The sequence below is a fragment of the Onychomys torridus genome, chromosome 6 (genome assembly GCF_903995425.1).
Source record: "Onychomys torridus chromosome 6, mOncTor1.1, whole genome shotgun sequence".
Taxonomy (NCBI): Eukaryota; Metazoa; Chordata; class Mammalia; order Rodentia; family Cricetidae; genus Onychomys; species Onychomys torridus.
In genome coordinates this window covers 17,928,593-17,951,141 of record NC_050448.1, presented here as the reverse complement: position 1 = coordinate 17,951,141, position 22,549 = coordinate 17,928,593, and the positions used below count along the sequence as shown (strand labels likewise).

Here is a 22,549-nt window from a genome sequence, read left to right as displayed (position 1 = left end):
TCAAAATCTACACAACAATCTGCAGAGCAAAAAGCTCTCTGCCTCTGATCCAGGTGTATCATAGCATCTGTGATACAATAACAGGCTAATTTGTGAGCTTATAAATAGGGTAAAATTCAGAACTACAGTTATTGATAGACATCAACTATTTCATTCTTGGCAACTGCTAGTAATTTAGACACTACAATTTGACTATAAAAATTTATTAGGGCTGCAGATATGGCTATAAGGTTAAGAGTGCTTGCTGTACTTGCATAGCTGGGTTCCCAGCATCCTTGCTGGGCACCTTAAAAACCTATTAATTACAGCTCCAGGGCATGTGGTGCCTTCTTCTGGTCTCTTTGGGCGCACGCACGCACACACACACACACACACACACACACACACACACACACACAATCTTAAAATTTATTAATATGATACAGCTTATTTCCCAAAGGCTTGGCCAACCCTACAAAAACAGAACTCCATCTAATTCCTGTGAATTTATCTGTGTGTGGACAAGTCCAGTAATGATCTCACTGTCTGTCTGAAGCACTAAGAGTACCAAATCCAATGCTCGGCGCCACGCTTCCATCTTTGGTGTAACAGTATCATAAACTCTGGGAACTAGCTCCACGTTCTCCAAAACACCTGAATGAAACACTCCACCACTTAGCTGACTATAGTTACTCAAGATGTAAGATGAAGGAGAGCCAGAGTTGGTGGCATTTTGTACATGATGTTGAATGAACGTGCTGGCTTCCATTGCTGATGGGTGAGTGGCAGAGTTAGACATGACAGCTGACAGGTATTCATGCCACCCACTTGCCAAGCACTTCAACACAGTAGGTCTGTAGACTGACAGAGATGAGGCCATCCAAGAGGAAGAATCAGGAAGCCATCCTGAACAAGCTTGATTTTCTTTATTTATAGGCTGCTCAGCAAGAATTTGAAGATGGCTTAGACATAAAAATTCAACAGCACCACCTCCAAGAAAGACTTTCTCCTCTTTTAGGGCATGATATAAACGATGTACACAAGACCAGAACCTGTCTTCCTTGGTTTCCATCTGAGCACTTACTGGGCAGGTGAGTACTGCGGTAACCAAATTAATTCCTTCTGTTTTTAACAAGATTGCCGTTCTGTTGTTCCTGTTTGTATCATGAGGACTCGTCCAGAAGGTCACAGAGACCCCACTGCCCACACAGTCTTCATTCACTTGTGTAACATAGACTACGGGCACTGCTCTTGTAGCTTCTGCAAATGCTTGCAACACACTGCCACTCACTGACCCAATTACCAGTCGCTTGCTGTGCGTGCATTTTTCAGTTAGATGTTCAGATACATTTCCTTGTACCAGAATGAGGTTCACATTGAACTGGATTAACACTTGCAACACACTCTTTGTCCACAGTTCTTCTGCACTATCTTCTGGAAGCTTCCCACTATCTAACTTGGTCTTCATATTTACAGACTTATTAAACCCCAGGTGGCGGTAACTCTGTGTGAGGTCACCCTCGATGAGAATCACTCGGAAAGGCTGATCCTGCAATTCCTTTATCAGAGCAATGTTAGACGTGGGTACAACAGTGACATATCCTGAACAAACACAAGCAGAAGTTTCAGGTAAGCCCAGGAGACAGCAAGTGAGGAGTCTTGAAACATCAAACACAAATGGTGCCACAGAGTTGGCTTGCTGCAGATACACACGCTGCCACTGCAGCCTCACAGCTGCCTCTGCCAAGGCCATGCTGCTGTGGTCTCCATGGCTCAAGCCAACTGCTAACTCTACCAAATCATTACATCTCCAAGTCTTGGGAGTCAATCCACATTGTTCTAGAAGTCCATCAGGTCTGCTTATCCAGTGGCTATGATCTGTCCTATTAAAATGCCTACTGTGAGTTAATGCTGACTTTCTGCAGAAAGAGTCTGCATACCGGCTGTGTTGCAAAGCTCGCAGTGTGTTTTTATCCGTTTCAACCTTAGCCTGAGTTTTGAAGAGTTTGAGTGATTGTGCATGTCTTTCAGAAAGACTGTAAGCAGACAATAACTGAGATGTAACATCTTTGAAATCATGCTTTTCCTGTAACAACCCAGGATCTGAAGGGACTTGGAGAAAAGGACACAAGCTGACATCAACTCTTTCAAGTTCATAAACTGTACTTGTGTTGTCCGTGTGATCAAATACATTGTATATGGGTACTTGAAGGGAAACTACTGCTTCAATGCAAGAGTTCAAGCCTTCGGACATTACTGACACTATTACTGGAGTGGGAACACCCAGATGGAGACATTCTTCGACAGCACTGCTCCATGCACCAACAAGAAACAAAAGAGTGCTGGTTCCAATTCTGTATGTGCCATTCTGTGCTTGAACTGCTTCGTTGAGAAGCTGCCCCACTGCACAGGTTAAATCCAAACCTTTGAGAAGCCTGACTGTTGAGCTGATTAACATACTTTCATGACACTCTGCATCTGTAATAAACTTGGCGGCTTTTACTGGGCCTAGGAAACTTCTTCCTGTTTGTGCAAATGATGAAAGCTGTTGAAGTCCCACATGCCTTCTTTTGTTTATGACTCTGTAAGCCATCACCATGAACAATTATCTGCAAATAAACAAACACTTGAAACTTTACTGAGTGATTGATGATGATAAGTGCTACATAAAGAGAAGGAAACACAGCTCACATTTTTGGATATAGTTTCAACTAATGTGATCAGTGTGATGAGGCAGAAGAGGAACGTAAGGGCATGGGGGACAGGGTGGTGTAGAGAGGGTTGACCACTCCATATGGTAGAGGAAATGAAAGGAGCACAAGGCAACAAGCAAGGTTTCCAGAAGGTAACCTGCAGAATGAGACTTGAAACATATTTGTGCTGTGACTTTTTGAGACAGGGTCTTTCCAAATAGCTCAGGATGGTCTTAAATCTGTGATCACCATCTCCATCTCGAGAGTGCTGGAATTACAGGTGTGTTCCATCACGCCATCTGCAGGGTAACTGTGCAAGCTGAGCCAGCAAGCTAAAGGGGGTGGCAGTGAATGTACAAATATATTAAAATGAAAGGAAGGAAAGAAGGAAGGAAGGGAGGGAGGGAGGGAGGGAGAAAGGGAGAGAGAGAGAGAAAAGGAAAAAGCACTGTATATGAGGAGCTACACAAGAAGCCTGGTATTGCAGTAATATAGCACACATGGCAAGGAGCTGAAGGACCTAAGGCTCCAGCAGAGGAGGAGTTGGACTATGAGGACATTTCATGCTATGCCAAAAAACCTTAAGCTTTATCCTATAATGGGAACCACTTGTGTTTGAAAGTTTGTACTTCTGAGTCTAGAGGCCTGGGCTTGAACTTTGCTCTACTGCTAATTAGGTGGCTAGGTGGGTAGCTCTTCAGTATAGACATCTGGAAAATGAGACTGGCTACTCTGAGGAGTACAGTGCTCAGGACAGTGCCGAGCATACAGTTTTATGTGTGTTCAGATATATTTTCATTCTGGTTAAGTCTGGACTGACTAGCTAAGTACCAGATTGAAAGCAGAGTACCATTTAATCTTCTAAGAAACATGAAGCCAGATAATGGGGTGACAAATTTGGGTAATGATTACATGATGAAGGAAAAAGGGTGCTATTTAAAGAGAGATCCAAGGGCAATTGAATTTTTTCAAGCTAATACTTTAGAAGTCACATAAAAAATGAATACCACCATGAGAAAGACTATTCAACTAAAAAGCTTTTAAACAATGGTACTTTCTTCCTCCTCCTCCTCCTTCTTCTTTTTAGTTGTTTGTTTGTTTTTATTTTTCGAGACCAGGTTTCTCTGAGTAGCTCTGGCTGTCTTGGAACTCACTCTGAAGACCAGGATGGCCTTGAACTTACAGAGATCTGCCTGCCTCTCCTCCTGAGTGCTGGGATTAAAGCTAGGATTAAAGGTGTGTGCTACCACATGGCTAACAATAGTACTTTCTAACTGAAAAACCATCTATACTAAAACTACTGCCTTGGGAAGTGTGAACTCAACTAGGTGAATGACTGAAGATAAGTGATACTATATGATTTTATGATTCTTTGAATATTTTTAATCAGAATCTTGTTCTAATACAGACCATAACTCTGGTAAATTTGTTTCTGAACTAGCTACATTCATCTGTGAAAGTGAAGAGCACTACAGTCCACAATTTTTAGGATCAAGCACAGGTACTATTCCTCCAGAATAGCATCTAACAGGGTTTCAAGAACTAATTAAGGTAGAAAGGATGGGCAAGCCCAGAAATAAGGCATTACATGAATTCAGTCTCAAGTCCTTTTTTTTCAATGAAATTTTCAATCTTATATCATGAACACTTACAATACACCCACACATATTTTTTGCTAACATCAAAACATAATATTAAAATATACTCTAGTACTCAACAAATTTGAATGATCATTAGATTCATGTCTTACATCTATCTGGTCTTACTTTTTCTTTCACCTCATTCTCCTGTATCACCATCTCCCTACTAAACTCTTAACTCTATTTATCAATAGTTTTAATCACTCATCTAGCATATCTTCAAATCCTCTGCCCCTCTCTGATTCCCTCTTACTTACCTTGTAAAGGTACTAATCTTGATAAAAGTGATTTTAATTTAAAGGATACAATTTAGATTTAGTACATCACAATATATCCAAACTATCACCTCTACCTTGCTCCAAAAGATTTTAACAGTCACAAAAGAAAACCTGGAAGCTACTAAGCAGTTACTCTATATTTCCTTCTGTAATTGGTAATTGCTAATTTGCTTTTAGTCTGTTTTGACCTATTCTTGGTATTTCATATGAATAGAATCATGAAATATGTGGCCTTTCTGAATTTTATTTAGCTTATTTTGGGGGTTCTTCCACATTTATTAATTAACAATAATTCACTGCTTTTCATAGTGGAATAATAATCCTTGGTAGGTACCAGGAATATTTTATTTATCTATTTATCCATTGCTAGACATTTGGGTTGTTTCCACCTTTTAGCTACTTTGCTTGTGTGTTTGTGCTTCTGTGAACATTTCTGTACAAGTACATTTTTGAATATGCTTCCAAATCTTTTAGCTATAAATCTAGATGTGAAATTCCTGGGCCATATGGTAATTCTATGTTTAGCTTAGGAACTGCCCAGATGTTTTCCCAAACAGTAGAGCATTGCCAGTAGCAATGAACAAAGGTTTTGATTTCTCCACATTCTTACTACATTAGTTTTCCAGGGCTGCTACTCAAAATTACAACTGTCAGGAGGCTAAAACAATAAACATTCAGACTCTGGAGATGACGATGTTGCAGGGCAGTGCTTCCTCTCAGGACTTTAGGGAAGGATCCTTTTTTCCTCCTCTTCCAACTCCTAGTTACTCCAGACATTCTTTGGCTTTTAGTTACATAACTTTAGTCTTTGCCTGTTTCAATTATCCTGTTTGTTAATTACAACATCAACTTACGGCCTGCCCTAATCCACTATGACTTCATCTTAACTAATTGCATCTACAAAGACTACTTTCAAGTAAAATCACATTCTGGATAGATATGAATTTTGTGTGTGTGTGTGTGTGTGTGTGTGTGTGTGTGTGTGTGTGTATTTGCACTATTCAGTCACTAGTGCATTCAACAACTTTGTTTTGCTTTTGCAAAATTATAAATACCCTAGCAGATGTGAAAAGATAGCTCATTATGGTTTTGACTTCTATTTTCCTAATGACTAATGATATTAAACATCTTTTCATGGGCCTACTGGACTTTATATACCTTCTTTGGAAAAATGCCTATTGAAGTTTTCTGCCTATTTTAAGGGTGGGTTATTAAAGGTTTATGTTGTTGAGTTAAAAGAATTCTTTACACACATCAGGTAGTATACCTAAATATGTGTGGAGGCTAGATTTAAATACTCCACCGTTTTATGTAAAGCACTTATGTATGCGTGGACTTTGGTTTCCATAGTGAAGTCTTAAACCATTCTCCTAAGGACACTGAGGGAGCTACCCTATTTGATCTGCAAGTACAACCTATTGTTCTATAGGAAATCTTTTCTGTTTTGATAATGCAGTTTGACTCATAACAATTTTTAGTTTTGGTAAAATTTAACATTTATTTGTTAATGCTGTTGCTCATGCTCTTGGTGGTATATAAAGAGTCCACTGCCAAATCCAAGGTTATACATATTTAACCCAGTGTTTACTTCCGAATTCTATACATTAGTTTACTGATTGATTTGAGACTAACTTGTGATATGGTGTGGGGCGGAGGTCCTTTTGCATGTGGATATCCAGCTGTCTCGGTACCTCCTGTTAAATGAACTATTCTTTCTCTCATATGTTCTTAGTACCTTTATAAAAGATGAACTTGCTATACACACATGGGTTTACTTCTTTCTGGACTGTCAATGCAGTTGCACTGGAGGATGTAATCCTTTTATGCTAATACCATATTGTTGCAAAAACTGTTAACTTTCTATTAAGTTCTAAAGCTAGGAAATTTTGTTTTAAATATTGTTCTTTTCTTTACATTTATATTTATAGTTTGCCATAAGCTGATTTTTGGAGATAGTGATCTATTTCTCCCTTCATGAATATCTAGTCGATGGAGAAACATTTTCTGAAAGGACAAATTTAAAAGTTTGGCTATTTATCACTTCTAGCAAAATTTGAGAGTTTACCTTGTATGAGATGCTTGATGCACATCACAAGTGAAATCACAACAAAAATACAAGGTTGATACCAAAATAATTAACCTATTTGTGGAAACTGAAGCATGATAATTGAGTGACAGGTACAACATCTCCTAACTAGTAAGTAAAAGGGTAAAACCCCGGGGAACCACTGCCCAAGTTTACACTGTTCATTACTGTGCCAACCACGTTTTGCTTCCCTTCCACCCAACTTTCTCTGTGCTTTATCTTCATTTCTCTTTCAGAGCCTCTGCCTATTGAGACCCTTGACCCGCAGACGTCCATGTCTTTTACAGGGATGGGGGTTGTCATAAGAGTTCTGCTATGGTCTCCTTTCTGGTTCATGATTAAACTAAAAGACACCACTCTGAGTGGACAAGAACCTGGAACAACATGAAAAACCCATGGATATCTCAAATTCAGTCTGTACTGAATTATGTTACAAAAGGTTTTTCCAGACAAAAGATGGCTTTCAACCATCTATAAGGAAAAAGTCATATATAATAAATATCAAAATTAATACTCCAAATAGATCTTTTGGCATTTGAAGAATCTATTTCAAATTTGAGTAATAACTGAAATTTGTTTTAGCATCCCTAACTTTGGAAGAATTCCTAAATGGTTTCGAAAAGGTTGAAAGAGACCAATCATTAATACAAACTCAAAATAAGAAGGCCTTATTTTTCTAAGAGGTTGGGTATAAAAAAGACAGTGAGGAGGATGGAAAAATGGGTAATTTAAGAAGTGATCAAATACCTCTGGTAATTGTTCTTGGCATTTTCGTTCTGTAGTGCCCAGCAATGATGCCTTCCACAAACAGGTTAATGTCATTACTTGTCAGAATAATGTTTCCATAACTTTCAATCTGTAACTGGAAGGCAGAGTCAGATCATTTAACTAGGAGGTTGACTTTAAAAGTTTTCTTTCCAATGATTGTAACTCATCTTGGCTAAATATTCAGGTTAGAACACTCAGACATGCTTTTCAGGGGTTATATTTTATTTCTTGATGGTATACCTAGAATTTTCATCATCAGAACCAAGTTTGTTCACCTCCACCTAACACCATAATCTCACCACAGTACTCCACTGCTTAGAAGCCTCTCAGCAGGAAAGTCTTCACTCATGTCTGGCAGAGTAAGTTCCTACAAAAGTGAGTCACACCCTTTCACTTCTATGCTCATAATCTTAGTCTCCCTAACTCACTCCAAGTAAAGGCCATGTCCTCACATGGAACTAAAATCCACGCTTCTTCCTTTCTGACTTGTCTAGTCTGCTTTGCTGAGGCCTCCTTTGTGCTTTTAGAATATGCAATGCATGCTCCCTACCGCAGTATTTCTACGTGTCCCCCTTTCTGGAATGTTCTTCCCTAGGAAACCTACTGCCTTAATGATCTTTAAATACTTCCCCAAATTTCCTTTTCAGGGAAGTCTACCCTGGTCAACCTATTACAAACCACCAATCTTTTTTCCTGCCATATGCTAGATACTGTCTATCTGCTCCACTTTCTTTTTAGTTTCTGGAACTTGACAGAATGAGCATAGTACATTTATTCTGTACAGGTCATTCTGCTGAACAATTTTCCAGATGACAATTCTTGTCACTGAGCTAGCCCAAGGGTCTAGACCACTGCCTGACCCTTGAGCATAGGCATTCGACAGACAGTTGCTAAGACCTTACCCCAAATTTGAGCAAACATTAAAGGAGCAAAGAGATGTAGCTGTTAGTATTCCTCTTTGAAGTACCTTTGGATCCCTTAGTGGGGCCCTTCAATTACTTTTAAAGGGGGTTCCTCCTTCAGATAATAATTAGAATTGTCTCTGGAAAACAAAACAAAACAAAACAAAACAAAAAACCCAGAAACATAACTAAATGATTAACTGCCCCAAATCAACATTTCCTTTTTCCTAAGTTTCTTTCAAGCTCACCAGTGGCTGCTGTGGTATATGATTATATAGAGTGCACTGGATAAATTCGGTAGTTTAATAACATGTGTGGTTTACTCTCTTGCTAATTATTATTAAAGTTTTATGTACAGAATAGGAGTAGTCACTTTTCAAGACTGCAGTATCCTAACCAAGTCTAGAAATTAGAATCTGAACTTACTGATGGAATTCCTGGCCACTCCCTCAGCTACATGACTGCACATTTGCTGTCCAGTAGCCAAACAAGAGGCTTAGTCATCCCAGGGCCTTATCTCCTACATAATCCGAGTGCTGCATGGTCATGTAATTTGTGTGCAACGTGATCATGTAATCTATGAGCATGCCTGATGTGGCTGTGTAAGCCCATATGCACACATTGTGGGGAAATCCATAAAAAGCGGGCCACAGACCCCCCTTCTCTCTCCCTGCACCATCAGTTCCCGTAGGCCTAAGCACCCCCCTCCTGTCTCCTTTCCCTATAAACTCTTATAGTGGCTTTTCTCAAATGGTAAACAGTGCCGCTTAATGGATAACACAGCACCGCATAATAACTAACACTTATCAGTATTTCTTTTTAAAGCTGGGCATAATGGCAGGTGGATCTCTTTGAGTTTAAGGCCAGACTGTTCTACAGTGAGTTCCAGGACAGCCAGAGATACATATGGAGACATAGTCTCAAAATAATAATAATAATAATAATAATAATAATAAAATTTAAATCTAGAATATCCAATTCCTAAATCATAGTGATGCAAAAGTGTTTAACTGTAGCAGTCATATATATGTATATATGTGTGTATATATATTTACACACATATATGCGGCTTATATTCGTTTCTATGCTTCTGAAATCTCTTTAAAATTAGTGTTATATAAGACTTTGAAAACTGGCCAACTTTCCAGACAAGATACATGGCCAGAAAAACAACAGCTTATAGGTAAATGACTTAGCACTACTTCATTCACAAAATATTTTGAATGTGCATCATTTGAATTCCCACTGGGAAAACGTAAGACAGGAAAAATGGCATCTAAGGATAAACTTAGCTGTTCCCCAGGAGCCTAAGATTTACGGACTACAACGTGTGTCTGCGAGGTGAGGCGGCGGCTTTGGGAAATGTGCCTTGCTTTACTCAGCACACTAGGAAGCGACTGCTCTGCAGTCCTCCTGCGGAGGAGAAAGCCTGGCTCAAGCCATCCTCGGTCCAGGCGAGGACGTCGCCGGGGAGCACCCCCGCGCCCACCCGCCCATCGGCGAGCGCGTGCCCTCGAGCAGCTCGGAGGTGGAAAGGCCACAGGACAGTTGTCCCAGTGTGTGGAGGGTCTGAGGACACGCGAGACACTGCTCTCGCCCCCACCCTCCCTGCCCTTCCGGCCCACGGAGCCCACGACACTCCTCACCGCGCGCACCTCCATACAACGCGGGATCCCAGGCAGCTTAGCGCGCAGAGCACTCTTTTCTTCCCATTGGGCGCAAGGGCCGTCAATCACGGAATAGGCGGGCTTGCGCTCCGAGCGCGGCCTTAGCAACGGCCGGCTCCCAGCGTGGCCTTAGCAACGGCCCCCGCGAGCGGCAGCCAAGAAACGGAGCGCGGCTGTTGGGCTGCGCGGGCTCCGGCTGGGAGCGGGTTGGGAACATGGTGAGTGCTATGGGACCCAAGTGTGCTTCCCAATTTACTGACTTTCATACCAGGATCCTTGGATACCCTTAGGGACTACGCCAGGGGGCAGCGGGCCATCAACTCAGGCGCAGAGGGGAAGAGGGCTACCTAATTAGCCACTTAGGATAAGGGTGGCACCTACTTAGCAACTGAGGGTCATCACCTCAGCCACTGCCAGGAAGCCGGGTGCCTATTGAGCCCCTGATGATTAGAGGGCCAGCAACTCTTTCACAGAAGGGAAGGGGCCACTGACTCAGTCCTGATGGTCAGGGGTCCAACAGCTCAGGCCACTCACAGCTAAGGGACTACTGACTTCTTGCTGAGAAAATGCAGACTCAGATGGCTGCCCTAGGACCTAGGACGACCGCCGCCAATAACTAATATAAAGCAGGCCACTTATATCCGCAGTCACCTCCAGGGCTTCCTCACTTCCACCTGCAGAGAGAAGAATCTGTAGTGGTTCTGTGACCCCGCTGGGTGACGGAGAGAAGCAAACAGCAGAAAGGACCTTCACCTTCCACACATTAAGCTAAAGCTCTCATCCAGATCTGTGGAGTGGGTGTTCACTGGAACCGTGCTTTTTCACTTTTGTGCTTCTGTAGAATAGGACACTTGCTAGCGGAGAGTGGGAGAGGATAATTGTGTTCTAGGAAGCATTCCTCCTGGCAGGTACTGTGATACGTATATGAAAAGTACACATTCCTTAAGTTAATACTTTCCTGATAAACCAGGACTAACTGCATTCTGATACACCACCACGCAGTTCTATGCTATCTTCCTTAGCTGCTTCTCTCTTTAAAGGTGCTAGTTTTGTAAGGAAAATCTAAAAGAAAAAGAGAACACCACCCTTTCAATCAAGAGATTAATAACCATACTTGGGAGGCTGAGGCAGGAGGACTGGGAGTTCCAGGCCAGTCTGAGCACCATAGGGAGACCCTGTCTCAAAAGACAGAACAAACAAAAAAGATAATAGTAACCAAAAGCATTAACAAGGGGGTGGGAATGAGCTCGTTCTATAGAAGGACACAGGATACTTGAATATGTGCACTCTAGTTATATAGTTTTCGTCCACATGTATACTACAGGCATCCAGCCATCGAACAACTTTAGACCAATGGAAGAAAAAGGCAGCAAAACTTGAATTGAGTGATGCCCAAAAACAAGAAATAAAAGAGGCCTTTGACTTATTCGATGTTGACAGTTCTGGAACCATAGACGTGAAAGAATTGAAGGTTCTGAAATTATTTCTAAGACATTTGAAAAACCGTGTGTGGGGGGGGGTCTGGGGTTTGGGGGGATAGAACCCAGGGCTCTACCTTTAGGCTTGCCCACAGCCCATAACCATAGTCTTCGGAAAGGTAGGTATGTATACCTGCCCTGAGTCAGCAATACAATATCTTTTAACATTTTAGTTGTGTCCTTGGTTGATGGGTAAGTCAAGACCCAGAATTATCAAGATTTTGGACTCTGTCACAGTAGGATCAGCTGTATGCTCTGATTGTGTTAGAAAACAAAGAAGCTATTAATTAGTAATTTAGAAGTTCAAAGTGAGATCATGACATACTAAAATATATCCCCTTCCTGTTGCAGATTGCAATGCGGGCCTTAGGATTTGAGCCAAAGAAAGAAGAAATCAGACAAATGATAGCAGAAATCGACAAAGAAGGAAATGGCACCATTTGTTTTGAAGACTTTTTTGCCATTATGAGTGTGAAAATGGTACAGTCACTCTACATGTTAAAGAAATGCCTTCAGAGCCTTGTACATGGCTGGGGTTGGAGCAGTGGGATTTCTTGGAGGAATTGGAACTAGGTATTTAAGGGCGGGTGAGATAGGATAGCACGGCAAGAACAGACATTTTCGGAGTGGTAAAGATTGTGGAGAAGGGTTCTTTTGGAGGATTATTAAGGCAACTCCTTGTAGTTAAAAGGGAGGTTTATTTTGGGGGATAACTTACAACAAGTAAAGGGGTAGGTTACAGGATCCGGGAGAGGTGAGGTGCAGTTCAGCTGGGTTCTCTGGAGAACTCCACTCTGTCTACTATCCAGCATCCAGGATCACCAGGAACAAAAAGAAGCCAGCACAGGTGGATCTCTGGTCTTAAGGGCTCCCATCTCAGCCCCGCCTCAGGGGCAGGTCATAGGTTAGGCATGACAATTATCGGAAGCCTCATTGTGGGTAGTACTTCTAGGTCAAAGCTGGAACAGCTACCCACTACAGAGTTCTGTCAGGACATACTGACATCTGGCAAGATGTAAGGAGCACACACCACGCCTTGGACCTGGCAATTACCGAGTGCTTCCTTTTGTCACTGTTCCTGAGAATACCCCCTGGCTCTTGGAGCTTGCTGTCTTATGTACCTCAAGGGCAGATGTGAGCATGTTGAAATAATTGTTACAAGGGCAATAGACTGAGAACTCAGCCTTCTGGTACAAATGTCCACATACAGCTCTAGAATTAATAGACCTACTAAGTCCAGCTTGGTGGAACAAATAAAAAAATTGACCAATGACATTTCATTTTCTAAAGAGTGAAAAGGATGAGAAAGAAGAAATACTGAAGGCTTTTAAATTATTTGATGACGATGCTACTGGCAGCATATCACTGAATAACATCAAGAGGGTTGCCAAGGAACTAGGGGAAAACTTAACAGAAGATGAATTGCAGGTAAATGTCGTTTATTTTATAATTACAATGTGTAGATAATTTTATATGGCTTATATAACTTAGTTGTATTTACATAGTAAAAGCAAAAAATTCCTGTTGAGTTTCCATTATTATACATTTTTAATAGTTTCAGTCTATCATGTTACATTTTGTGTTACAGGAAATGCTCGATGAAGCAGATCGAGATGGGGATGGAGAGATTAATGAGGAAGAATTTTTGAGGATGATGAGGAAGACCAGTCTTTATTAGCTCTGCTTCTTGCCATCTAGGAAGTTTTGACAGCATGTCTGTTAAGCAGTTCAGTGATGTAATACTTTGGCTCATTCATTTCCATTTTTAGTTTATATGCTCAGGTTAGTTCCTTGGTCTAATCTATGCAAGAATCTCATTAAGTCTGTAGTAGCAACAATAAAAAAAAAAAAAAAAACCCGCATGACGTATTTGAACCTTGAACCCCCAAACAGTATTTTTACATGCTATTTTTAAAGCCCTAGGTTCCAAAGACATTCAAAATTTATTTTTCAGTTAATAAACTTGGCTCCCACATCTAAATGAAATTGTTTATAAAAAATCTGAAAATAATATTTTTCCATTATATCCCTTTGTATGACTTTAAAAACACCAACAAACTTGTTCTTCAAATATGTAAAGTATTAATAAAACTGATGTAATTACTGGTAGTTACTGCTGTGTTTTGAAGGAGGCGACTTGGTAATGGATTCTTTAAGAGAGGAGGCCATTAGAGTTCCTCCTTTATTAATGAGGTTAGTTTTAAAGAGTCTTCAAGGCTTATGAGGTGACTCAGCAGGTCAGGCACTTGTCACCATGCCTGACAACCTGAGTTTGGTCCCATGTGATGGAAGGTGAGAACTGGCTCCTACAATTTGTCCTCTGATCTCTACATGCTCACACAATACATAAATGTAATCTAAATTTATTATTATGTGTATGGGTGTTTTACCTGCATATATATTTGTGTACCATCTGGTATCTGGTGACCACAAAGGCCAGAAGAGGGCTTTGGAATTATAGAAGGTTGTGAGCTGCTATGTAGGTGCTGAAAACTGAACCTCTGGCCCCTGGAAGAGAAGCCTGTGCTTTTAACTGCTGAATTGTTCATCCAATCCCCATAAATGAAATTTTAAAAAATTAAGTCTACTTAAAAGTGGGGGGAGGGGCTTTGCACATTCATGTTCTCTCATGGGTGCTCACAGTGAGGTCTTCACAGATTAATGCTAGTCCTTTTATTATGGACTTCAATGACACAAGACTACTCAGCTTGTTATATTTGCTATGAGAACAAAACTGAAAGACAAGCATAGTTAGGATCACTTAGAACTATTCTGAATACTTAAGTAAGTCCTGTAGGTGGAAGTTTCTGTCCTGCCAGCAGCTCCCAAATAAACACATTGAGGCTTGTATTAATTATAAATGCTCAGCTGACAGCTCAGGCTTGTTACTAGCTAACTCTTACATTTAAATTAACTTGTATTTCTTACCTACCCTCTGCCATGTGGCTCATGGCTTGTTACCTTATTTTCTACACATCCTGCTTCTTTTGCATCTGCTGGCATCTCTTCTGACTCCGCGCTTCTTTCTCCCAGAATTCTCAGTTTGGCTCTCCTGCCTAACCTTATCCCATTCAGCTATTGGCCAGTCATCTTTTTTTTATTAAAGATATCAGAGTTATTCATGCAGTGTATAGAAGGATTATTTCACAGAATTTCCCCTTTTTTGTCTAATTAAAAAGAAAGGTTTTAATCTTAACTTTGTAAAATTATATATAACAAAACAGTAATTAAGAATTACAGTTACAACAACATCCAGTCCATTTGTATTTGGCAAAATTGGAGAAAATATTCTATTATTTATCTTATCTTTGTGAGTCTAAAGTTTTATACCTAATTTACCTTTTATCATAACTAAAGAAAACTTTAACTATGACTATCTAGTCTTCAACTCTGTCAAAGATCCCAGAAGTGTGAAATGTCACCTAATGACAGGGACATCAGGCTGCCTGGACAATCACCCTGGTTCTTCTATAACATTGGGGCATACAACTTTGGCCTACAGGCCTGGTATCTCTGGCAGATATTTCTGAAAAGCTGAGAATTTTGAAGGACTGTCTACCTTGTCTTGGCAAAGTTTGGCAGTCACTTTCTTTTGCTTCCTGCTGGTCCAGTTTGGACAGTATACTGTCAGCAACTGAGGCAAGGGTGGTTTCTTTGCCCAAATGGCCAGCTTTTGCCATAAAGAAAGCAAACGCCATATGGAGTTTCTCTGATGCCCATCATCATCTCTGAAGTAGATTGGTGCTGCCAGGAGCAGACATGTCTCACTGTCATAAAAAGTCTTAGGTTATTAAATGTATTAAATGCCATATTCTGTAGGTCTTTGAAGTATTTGAAGACCATATCTATATCTGTGCATGACCTTGAAAACATGCCTGACATGACTATAAGTTTTACTATTATAGATGAGTATTAATCTGTATTTCTTAATTATACATTTTTAAATGTGCTGCATAAACATACATACAGCATAACAAAATTAATCTTAAATTTTATCAATTAACCAAAATCCTTACCCATGTGAAATATTTAGGATTAGTAGTTGTTTCTTTAGTTTAAAAGTAAATTCAATAATCTATCCTTTTATTCTATTATTTCTACTTCCCCTTTTCTTTTTAGAATAAGAGCTCTGAATCTAACCTCTTTTTTTTAGCTTTTTTCTTTTTCTTTTCTTTTCTTTCTTTCTTTTTTTTTTTTTTTACTATGACCAGTAATAACTTGTAACCAGCCTCCCTTAAATAATAATAAACATCCATAACCAATCTTTTGGGAATGTGGGTGTAATTCTCTAGACTACTTCCTGTGGCAGCATTCCTGCTAAGCTACCCTTGGCCTGGTTCCAGAGAGTAGCACTTAGCCCTAATCCTTCCTTTGTTTAACCATACCTTGTGTATATCTTTTGTTTCTCTTATCACCCTGTGTGAATCTTGTCTGAGAGTCAAGGATCAGAAAGTCCAAGCCCAAGGATCGAAGGCCTATGCAAAACTTGGCTCAGGAAACCTGGAAAACAGTGGTACCTGAGAAATCCAGGAATTTGCACTTGGCATTTTATCTTTGGGAGCTCCTCTCAGGTTGCTTTGGAGGTACGGAAATTAACTGGCTAAACTGTAATTAGAGAGAAATAAAAATGCCCTGGGCAAAGGGCAAGTACTTCAGTCCTTCTGAGGCTGGACCCCCTGCAGCCATGAAAGGCTAGATTCATTCTTAAGATGCCTCTGAGTCTTCTTTCCACAGGTTAGTGTGAACCCACACACGTGCGCCCCTGCAAACAGTGACAACTTCCTGTTGTCTGGGGGCACTGGTAATCAATCTTTGGATGCTGAGGAAATTTAGGATGATGGTTAAATATTGGCCGTAGTATTCTATGAGGCTGGATCATCTCAGTCAGCTGCCTTGAAGCTGTTCTGGATGCTGGATTACCTGGGCTGTCCATTTTTATTGGTGTCTGGTCCCCTTGTTCTGAAAATACATAAACTTTTAAAGGTAACATACATATCTGCATTATACAAGTATAGATTGTGCATTATACATGAGTCAGCCAAAGATGAGTTTTTGTTATGTGTTTGAACAGGTGAAATATACATCACGAGTCTAGTTTTTCTAGGTTTATTTCTTTGTGATCAGGATTTTCAGAGGGTCTTCCTTGATCAAACCTGATCATCTTTAACTTAGAACAAATCCACAGTCTTTTATTTTCTGTGGAAATAAAAGCATAACCTCTTCCTCCAAATAACATATCTTTTGACTTAAAATTTGAAGTCAAGATATTTTTTAAATATATAGCTTGGTTTAATCTAGTACCTTTCATAATCCAGTGTCTCTTAGCAGCCAAAAATTTTAAAACAACACAATAACATATAAGATCCAAACTCTGTGTAATTTTCATCTTTATGTGGCTTATTTCCTTTATATTAATTTACGCCTCAAGGACTATTATTATTTTAAAACTATATACTTATTTTTTAATGACTGTTTATATCTTCTCTTTTCTCTCCCAAGCCTACATATATTTTTAAACATACTGTAACCCATTTAGAGTTTTTTTTTTAATTGTTGTTGTTCTGTCTGACTCTCTCTTTATTGCGTATCTGTAATCTTTTTCTGATCGCATGAGCCTTTAAACTGTTAAGCAGCGTGGCTAGCACCAAAGTCCTAATTATCTCATCGGGTGTATGTTTATAGTTTAATGGATTAGCCATACTCTGCATCAAAGGGAAATAGCAAATGGGAGAATACATATGGAACTTATGCAGATGAGTTTATTTGAAGAACCCTCATAGCCACTTGTGCTGTACCAGTTTCCAATCTGCTTCTCCTCATGGGGCAGTTCTCCAGTCCTGGCCTTTCCTTCTCTATGCTGTCACAGTGGGTGCTTACACATCCCCTTCCACAGTTGTGTTACAAGTCAGTTTTAGTAGATATTTTCAGCAGGAAGATTCCTTCAACATGTTCCCATCCAAAGAGAAATGTAAATGTTTTAGAAAAATAATCTGTCTGTCGGCAATGCACTGGAATTGGGGGTGACTGCTCGTAGAAAACCCTGGTAGGAGAGCGTTGACCACTCCAGATGTGGTGGCCTGGGAGAGTGGAGCCTACAAAATGAGGCAGACTGAAGTCTCACACAGTAGCCAACATTATTCAGAGCATCAGAGAATTTTCTCTAAGGGTTAGGAAGTCACCTGAGTAGAGTATACAGTCACAAGAGCAAGCTGAACATGATGGGCAGGCCACATGTGGCGAAAGCACTTTCCACAGAGGCATATAAACAAATAAGAATAGCCAATTGTAATGAGTAATCTGAAGTAAACTCATTCTTATCTGCTATACCTGGGAGGAGCATGGGAACACATCCCGAGAACAATTCCATGTTCTCAAGAAACTGAGGTCACAAGACTCTTGTTCTCTTGGAGTTTTCTTACAAGCACTCAGAAATCTTGCACGATTCCATTCTTGGACCATGTTCCAACAAGCGAGGAAGGCAAGACTAAGTCATCTTTGCTTAGAAAATGAGTTTTCATTCAAACCTTCCCTCACTTGGTCTTGTTTTCATTTGCTCTGAGGAAATGTTTTGTCAAGCCGCAGTTGAGTGCTGACAGCTTAGCTGAATTTCAACTCCTTCCCACAGGTCTTACTGAAGAAGATGTGGTTGGACGCTGTTTTCATCCCAATCTTACAGAGGAGAATCCTGGGGAGTCGGGGGTCAGTTTGAATGACTAGAAGTCATGGCCCAAGCCTGCTGCCTTTGGCTCCTAACTCCTGCACTTCCCAGGCCCCACACTCGAGTTCTCCTCCAACGAGAAATGCTGAGAGTTTACATTTTCAAGGAAGAAGAAACAGAATTTTTGTTATTTGGAGCAATGAAGGAAGGGGCACTTGAAATGCACTATAGTGGAAAAAATGAAGCTAAACAGAAGCACATTTTTAAAAAGTACTTGTAAATTCAGTGATAGGGAGGTGTGATGTGGCCAGTAATAGTCAACACAAATAGATACTTGGAAGATCAGTAACGCATCCTCTTAAGAATATGAGTTACTTAACATCTTGTATCAGAACATTCTCCCTCAATTTAACCTGATTTTCTGTGGATACTTCACTTTGACTTAATTTATTTTAGAAACAGTTTTAATATTTGTCCAATGAGTGAACCACAGAGAGCAATTGGGTGCTCGAAATGTCATCGCCGGAATTAGGGCTTTTTTGTGCATGGTGGGAGACCAAGCTCTCCCACCAGAGGGCGTTGAGGTCGTGTCTCAAGTTTGCCTAGCGAGGGTGTGGTCTTATTTACGATCATTAGGATACTTTTACTTTATTTTTGGTTCTTTGAGACAGGTTTTGTTTTGTTTTGTTTTACATAAAGTAGTGATGGTTTTAGAGACAGTTCAATGCAAAAGCTGTAACTTACCTAGTAAGTTGTATTATCCTTTAATCCACTTCCATGATAACTAATCACTTATGCAAATATAAGTCAGTGGTTTCACTTAAAATCCTACCCTATAATTATAGTCACTGAATTTTCAGGGAAAAATGTTTGAAAGTTTGAGGCAGACTTTCCTTCCTACTTGTAAAGATGTCTGATGTTTCCTCTGACTGTAAGTAGGAAGAACTAAATTATTTGATATAAAATAGCTTTAAAAGAGTCTTATCAGTTGACAAGAAGATGATTTGAAAAAGCAGGAAGAGTGAACTTTATTTGCTACACACCTCTGTGCTATCTGGATTTTTATGAACATAATTTTTAAAACTAGAAGTTAAAAAGAAAAAAATCAATTGCATGTACAAATGAGGCAAAAGCAATACTTATTAAAGTGAATTTTAAATGTCTAAATATATAAACTGCCTAGAGATGGAGAAATCATCTACATGTCACTAGTAGGCATTCAGCATACAGTCTAAAAAAAGTGAATGTTATATTGCATCTTCAGAGAGGGCTTTTCTCTTTATATGACATTGGTTAAGAATAGGAACTATTCATTTTTCATTCTAATCTTGAAATGGGGAGTAAGATGAGAACTACTTTTGAATAAATAAGCTATTTATTTAATATAAAATTTAAAATGGAATATATTTGATTTGGTGTTATTCCAAATATACCAGTCTAATTGACAATTAGACATGTTTTTCCACAAACAAAAGAGTTAGAGCCAGGCATGGTGGCAGAGGCAGGTGGATCTCTATGAGTTCAAGGCCAGCCTGGTCTACAAAGCAAGTTCCAGGACAGCCAGGGCTGTTACATAGAGAAACTCTGTCTTGAAGAGAGAGAGAGAGAGAGAGAGAGAGAGAGAGAGAGAGAGAGAGAGAAAGGATATATAACTCAATTTGGAGAAAGTTAACATATACAAAAGAAATAACAATATAGAAAACATAGTCAAAATATATTATGTTCAACATAAGGTTCTTTATATTTATTTTAAGCTTATGGAAAATATATACATATATTATATATTACTTTTTATTAGAAACCTGTAAGTACTTTTTATCTTCTCTTAGATATGTATCATGAATATATTAAATGCTAAACAATATAAAAATGATAAAGTAAAAATCTACAAATGAAAATAGCTACCCCATAATACCACCCACAGACGTCCTGCAGGGGTATTTAATGTGAATACAAGAAGTAATAGTGTCTGGCTAGTCTCACGTCTAACCTGAATGACATGCCTCCTTCCCAAAGTGCTAAAGTTAAACCATCCTTGCCAGAAGGTGGTTATCATGGCAGCATCTGGCTGGAGAACACAGGGAATTCTGGGACAAGAGTGTCTTAAGAATGTCTACTTACCATGATGGGATTTTAAAATGAAGTTTGAATAAATAGTGAGATAAGCAGGAAGCCAGACTTATTTTTCTCCCATAAATAAAGGTTCTGATGATGGAAGCAACCTATAACAATAGTTTGGGACATACTAGAAAAGCAGTCAAACATGAGCAATAGAAAAAGATAGTGATCTAACTTGAGCAAGAGCCCATTTTTACCCACATTGGCTAAGCATGTAGTATGTGTGACAGATAATAACATCTAATGTCATCTTCTCAATGCTGTATTCTCAGTAAATTTGTAGTATGAACTTATACCTAAGCTACGTATTTAGAGGTAATCTCTTAGCATAATTAATCATTCTTTGGAGCCTCATTCACTTAGTTCATGAAATTGAGTTAAAGAATCCCAGGAGATATCTTACGTGACTGATTCTAATTAACAGCAAAATTTTGATGTGTCAACTACATTAAACATGATAGGCAAGTATTATACTAGAAAGCATATGTTTAAAATGCTAGTGGGTTTTTTTTTCCCATACAAGTCTGAATCTAGAAATTATAAACTATTATTTCATTCATGTCAAATTTTACCCATATCATAGCTCAGAATCCCTTATATTTTCCTTTTTCTTGATTTTATCGTTTCAGGATTTCTTTACAGGTATATGTGTTATTGGGGTCCCTCTAAACTGCTGTTCAGAATTGTGTTTGGTGAACCACAGTGCTTCACTTCACACCTGATCCCCTTTCTCTGGTTTACATTTGTTTTCTCATTTCATTAGGACTCAAGAACCTTGTTTCCCTGTGGTTAATATGATTTCTGCTCGTGACAACGGGGAGGCTTTGTTTGCTGTCTGAGGTGCTTGTATGTGAATCAAGACAAGATGGTTTCTCGTGTTTCAATCCTGCAGACAGTCTATGAATCAAAGGGATTTTTTAAGATGAGTTGACCAATCTATTTTCATTCCCATGTGTCACCATTTTCCTGGAAATTCTTACTTGCTAGGTGAGACTTTAACTTAGGGAGGTTCTCTGTCAGCTTGGTCTGACTCTGCAGGATCTCACAACCAGGCCAGAAAGCTGAAAGTGTTGCTCCTGTGTCCATGGCAACTATTTGAAGGGCCAAATACAGGATCATTGATTCATGTAGGACCAGGCAGAGAAGGAACTGAGTGGTTGAGGAAAACCCCTTTTAGTCAGAAACTTTTCTTGAGGAGGTCAAACCCTGTGAAAATTTAATGGAAAAGTACCCAATAGTACCTTTATGTGAAAAAAGGCCACGAGTGTTCTTAAGGAGGGAATTCACACTTGCATGTTACCTACCATGTATCCATTTCCACTTGCGAGTTACCGTAGATCCATTTCCTCTCTTCCCCTCTTCCTGCCTGTTTTCCTAACTGCCAGCCCACCATGCCTTTATGCCTTTTCTTTGCGCTCACCGTGACATTTTTCTGGGTTGGCTGGAACAGGTTCAACATCTGCCAACTAACAGGTGAGGCTGTTTGGGGGTGATCCACATACACGTGTATGATCTTAGCAAGGGGCCAATAAATGCTGCCAAGTTTCACTATGCAGCTTCCTGGGGTTACCTGGGAAAAAGTGTCCTGCATCAGAGTTGGCACAGGGAGCCCATGCTCCTTCTTAGCTCCATCTACTTGAAGCTCTATGATTTAATCACTGGCCCTGACCAGGTGTTCAAAGCACTTCCGCCATACTCAAATACAATTGTACCATGTTGAAGAATCAAGCGAAGAATCTTGTCACCATGATGTTATCCTCCTGGGGAGAGAGGTGATGCTCCAAACTGTCAGGCAAATGTGTTCGGTGCTGGCAAAGACACAGATCTAGCCTGTTGCACCTTCAGAGGAAAATTGGTAAACAGGAACGTTTTTAGAATGTTTAGGTGTTTGGCTGTTGATGGCACCTTGGTTTCTACTCCAAGCTGACACTATAAAAAGACCTCAGAGCTTTGAAGAATAGCTAAACATATTGGAGATGGTATTTTTGCTTTCCAAGAAGCCAGTTAAAATCTGGGCCTTTCGTCATTTCCTTTATCCAGGGGAAGGTCAGAGAGATAAGGAGAATAAGGCAGTTACTCATTAGAGAGAAGCCACTTGTGATTACAACACAGTTGGTTTTTTATTATTGACATAATTTTTAATTGGTTCTTTGGGAATTTCACATCATGTACCCCAGTCCCACTCATTTTCCAGTCCCTCCCCATATCCACCCTTCACCCTTGTAGTGTTGCTCCCCTGCCCTCACAAAGGACAACTGAAAAAGAAATAAAAATAAACACAC

General features: G+C 39.8%; 2 protein-coding genes across 6 annotated transcripts; one reads left to right on the top strand and one right to left on the bottom strand.

Moving 5' to 3' along the window:
- Window positions 1–374: 374 nt before the first annotated feature.
- On the bottom strand, window positions 375–10,026 carry Bbs12 (Bardet-Biedl syndrome 12). 5 transcript variants are annotated; one of them, XM_036191154.1, is made up of 3 exons: window positions 10,002–10,026; window positions 7,424–7,538; window positions 375–2,588 (listed from the first exon to the last, which is right to left on the bottom strand). In XM_036191154.1, exon 3 carries the CDS (start codon window positions 2,576–2,578, stop codon window positions 452–454), a length of 2,127 nt encoding a protein of 708 aa, XP_036047047.1. In that variant the 5' UTR covers window positions 2,579–2,588; window positions 7,424–7,538; window positions 10,002–10,026; the 3' UTR covers window positions 375–451. The 5 variants fall into 5 exon arrangements, with proteins under 5 accessions (XP_036047047.1, XP_036047049.1, XP_036047048.1 ...); XM_036191156.1 differs by having other exon boundaries at window positions 7,424–7,532; window positions 10,002–10,017; XM_036191155.1 differs by having other exon boundaries at window positions 7,424–7,532; window positions 9,993–10,016.
- Window positions 10,027–10,072: 46 nt separating this feature from the next.
- Window positions 10,073–13,600, top strand: LOC118586058 (centrin-4). The gene is made up of 5 exons (XM_036191159.1): window positions 10,073–10,231; window positions 11,338–11,484; window positions 11,843–11,971; window positions 12,782–12,919; window positions 13,080–13,600. Exons 1-5 carry the CDS (start codon window positions 10,229–10,231, stop codon window positions 13,167–13,169), a joined length of 507 nt encoding a protein of 168 aa, XP_036047052.1. The 5' UTR covers window positions 10,073–10,228; the 3' UTR covers window positions 13,170–13,600.
- The last annotated feature ends 8,949 nt before the right edge of the window (window positions 13,601–22,549 follow it).

Coding starts and splice junctions, on each gene's coding strand:
- LOC118586058 (XM_036191159.1), top strand. Junction 11,485..11,842: donor TAGACGTGAAAGAATTGAAG/GTTCTGAAATTA, acceptor TTCCTGTTGCAG/ATTGCAATGCGGGCCTTAGG. Junction 12,920..13,079: donor TAACAGAAGATGAATTGCAG/GTAAATGTCGTT, acceptor TTTGTGTTACAG/GAAATGCTCGATGAAGCAGA.
- Bbs12 (XM_036191154.1), bottom strand. CDS start 2,578: ATGGTGATGGCTTACAGAGTCATAAACAAAAGAAGGCATGTGGGACTT.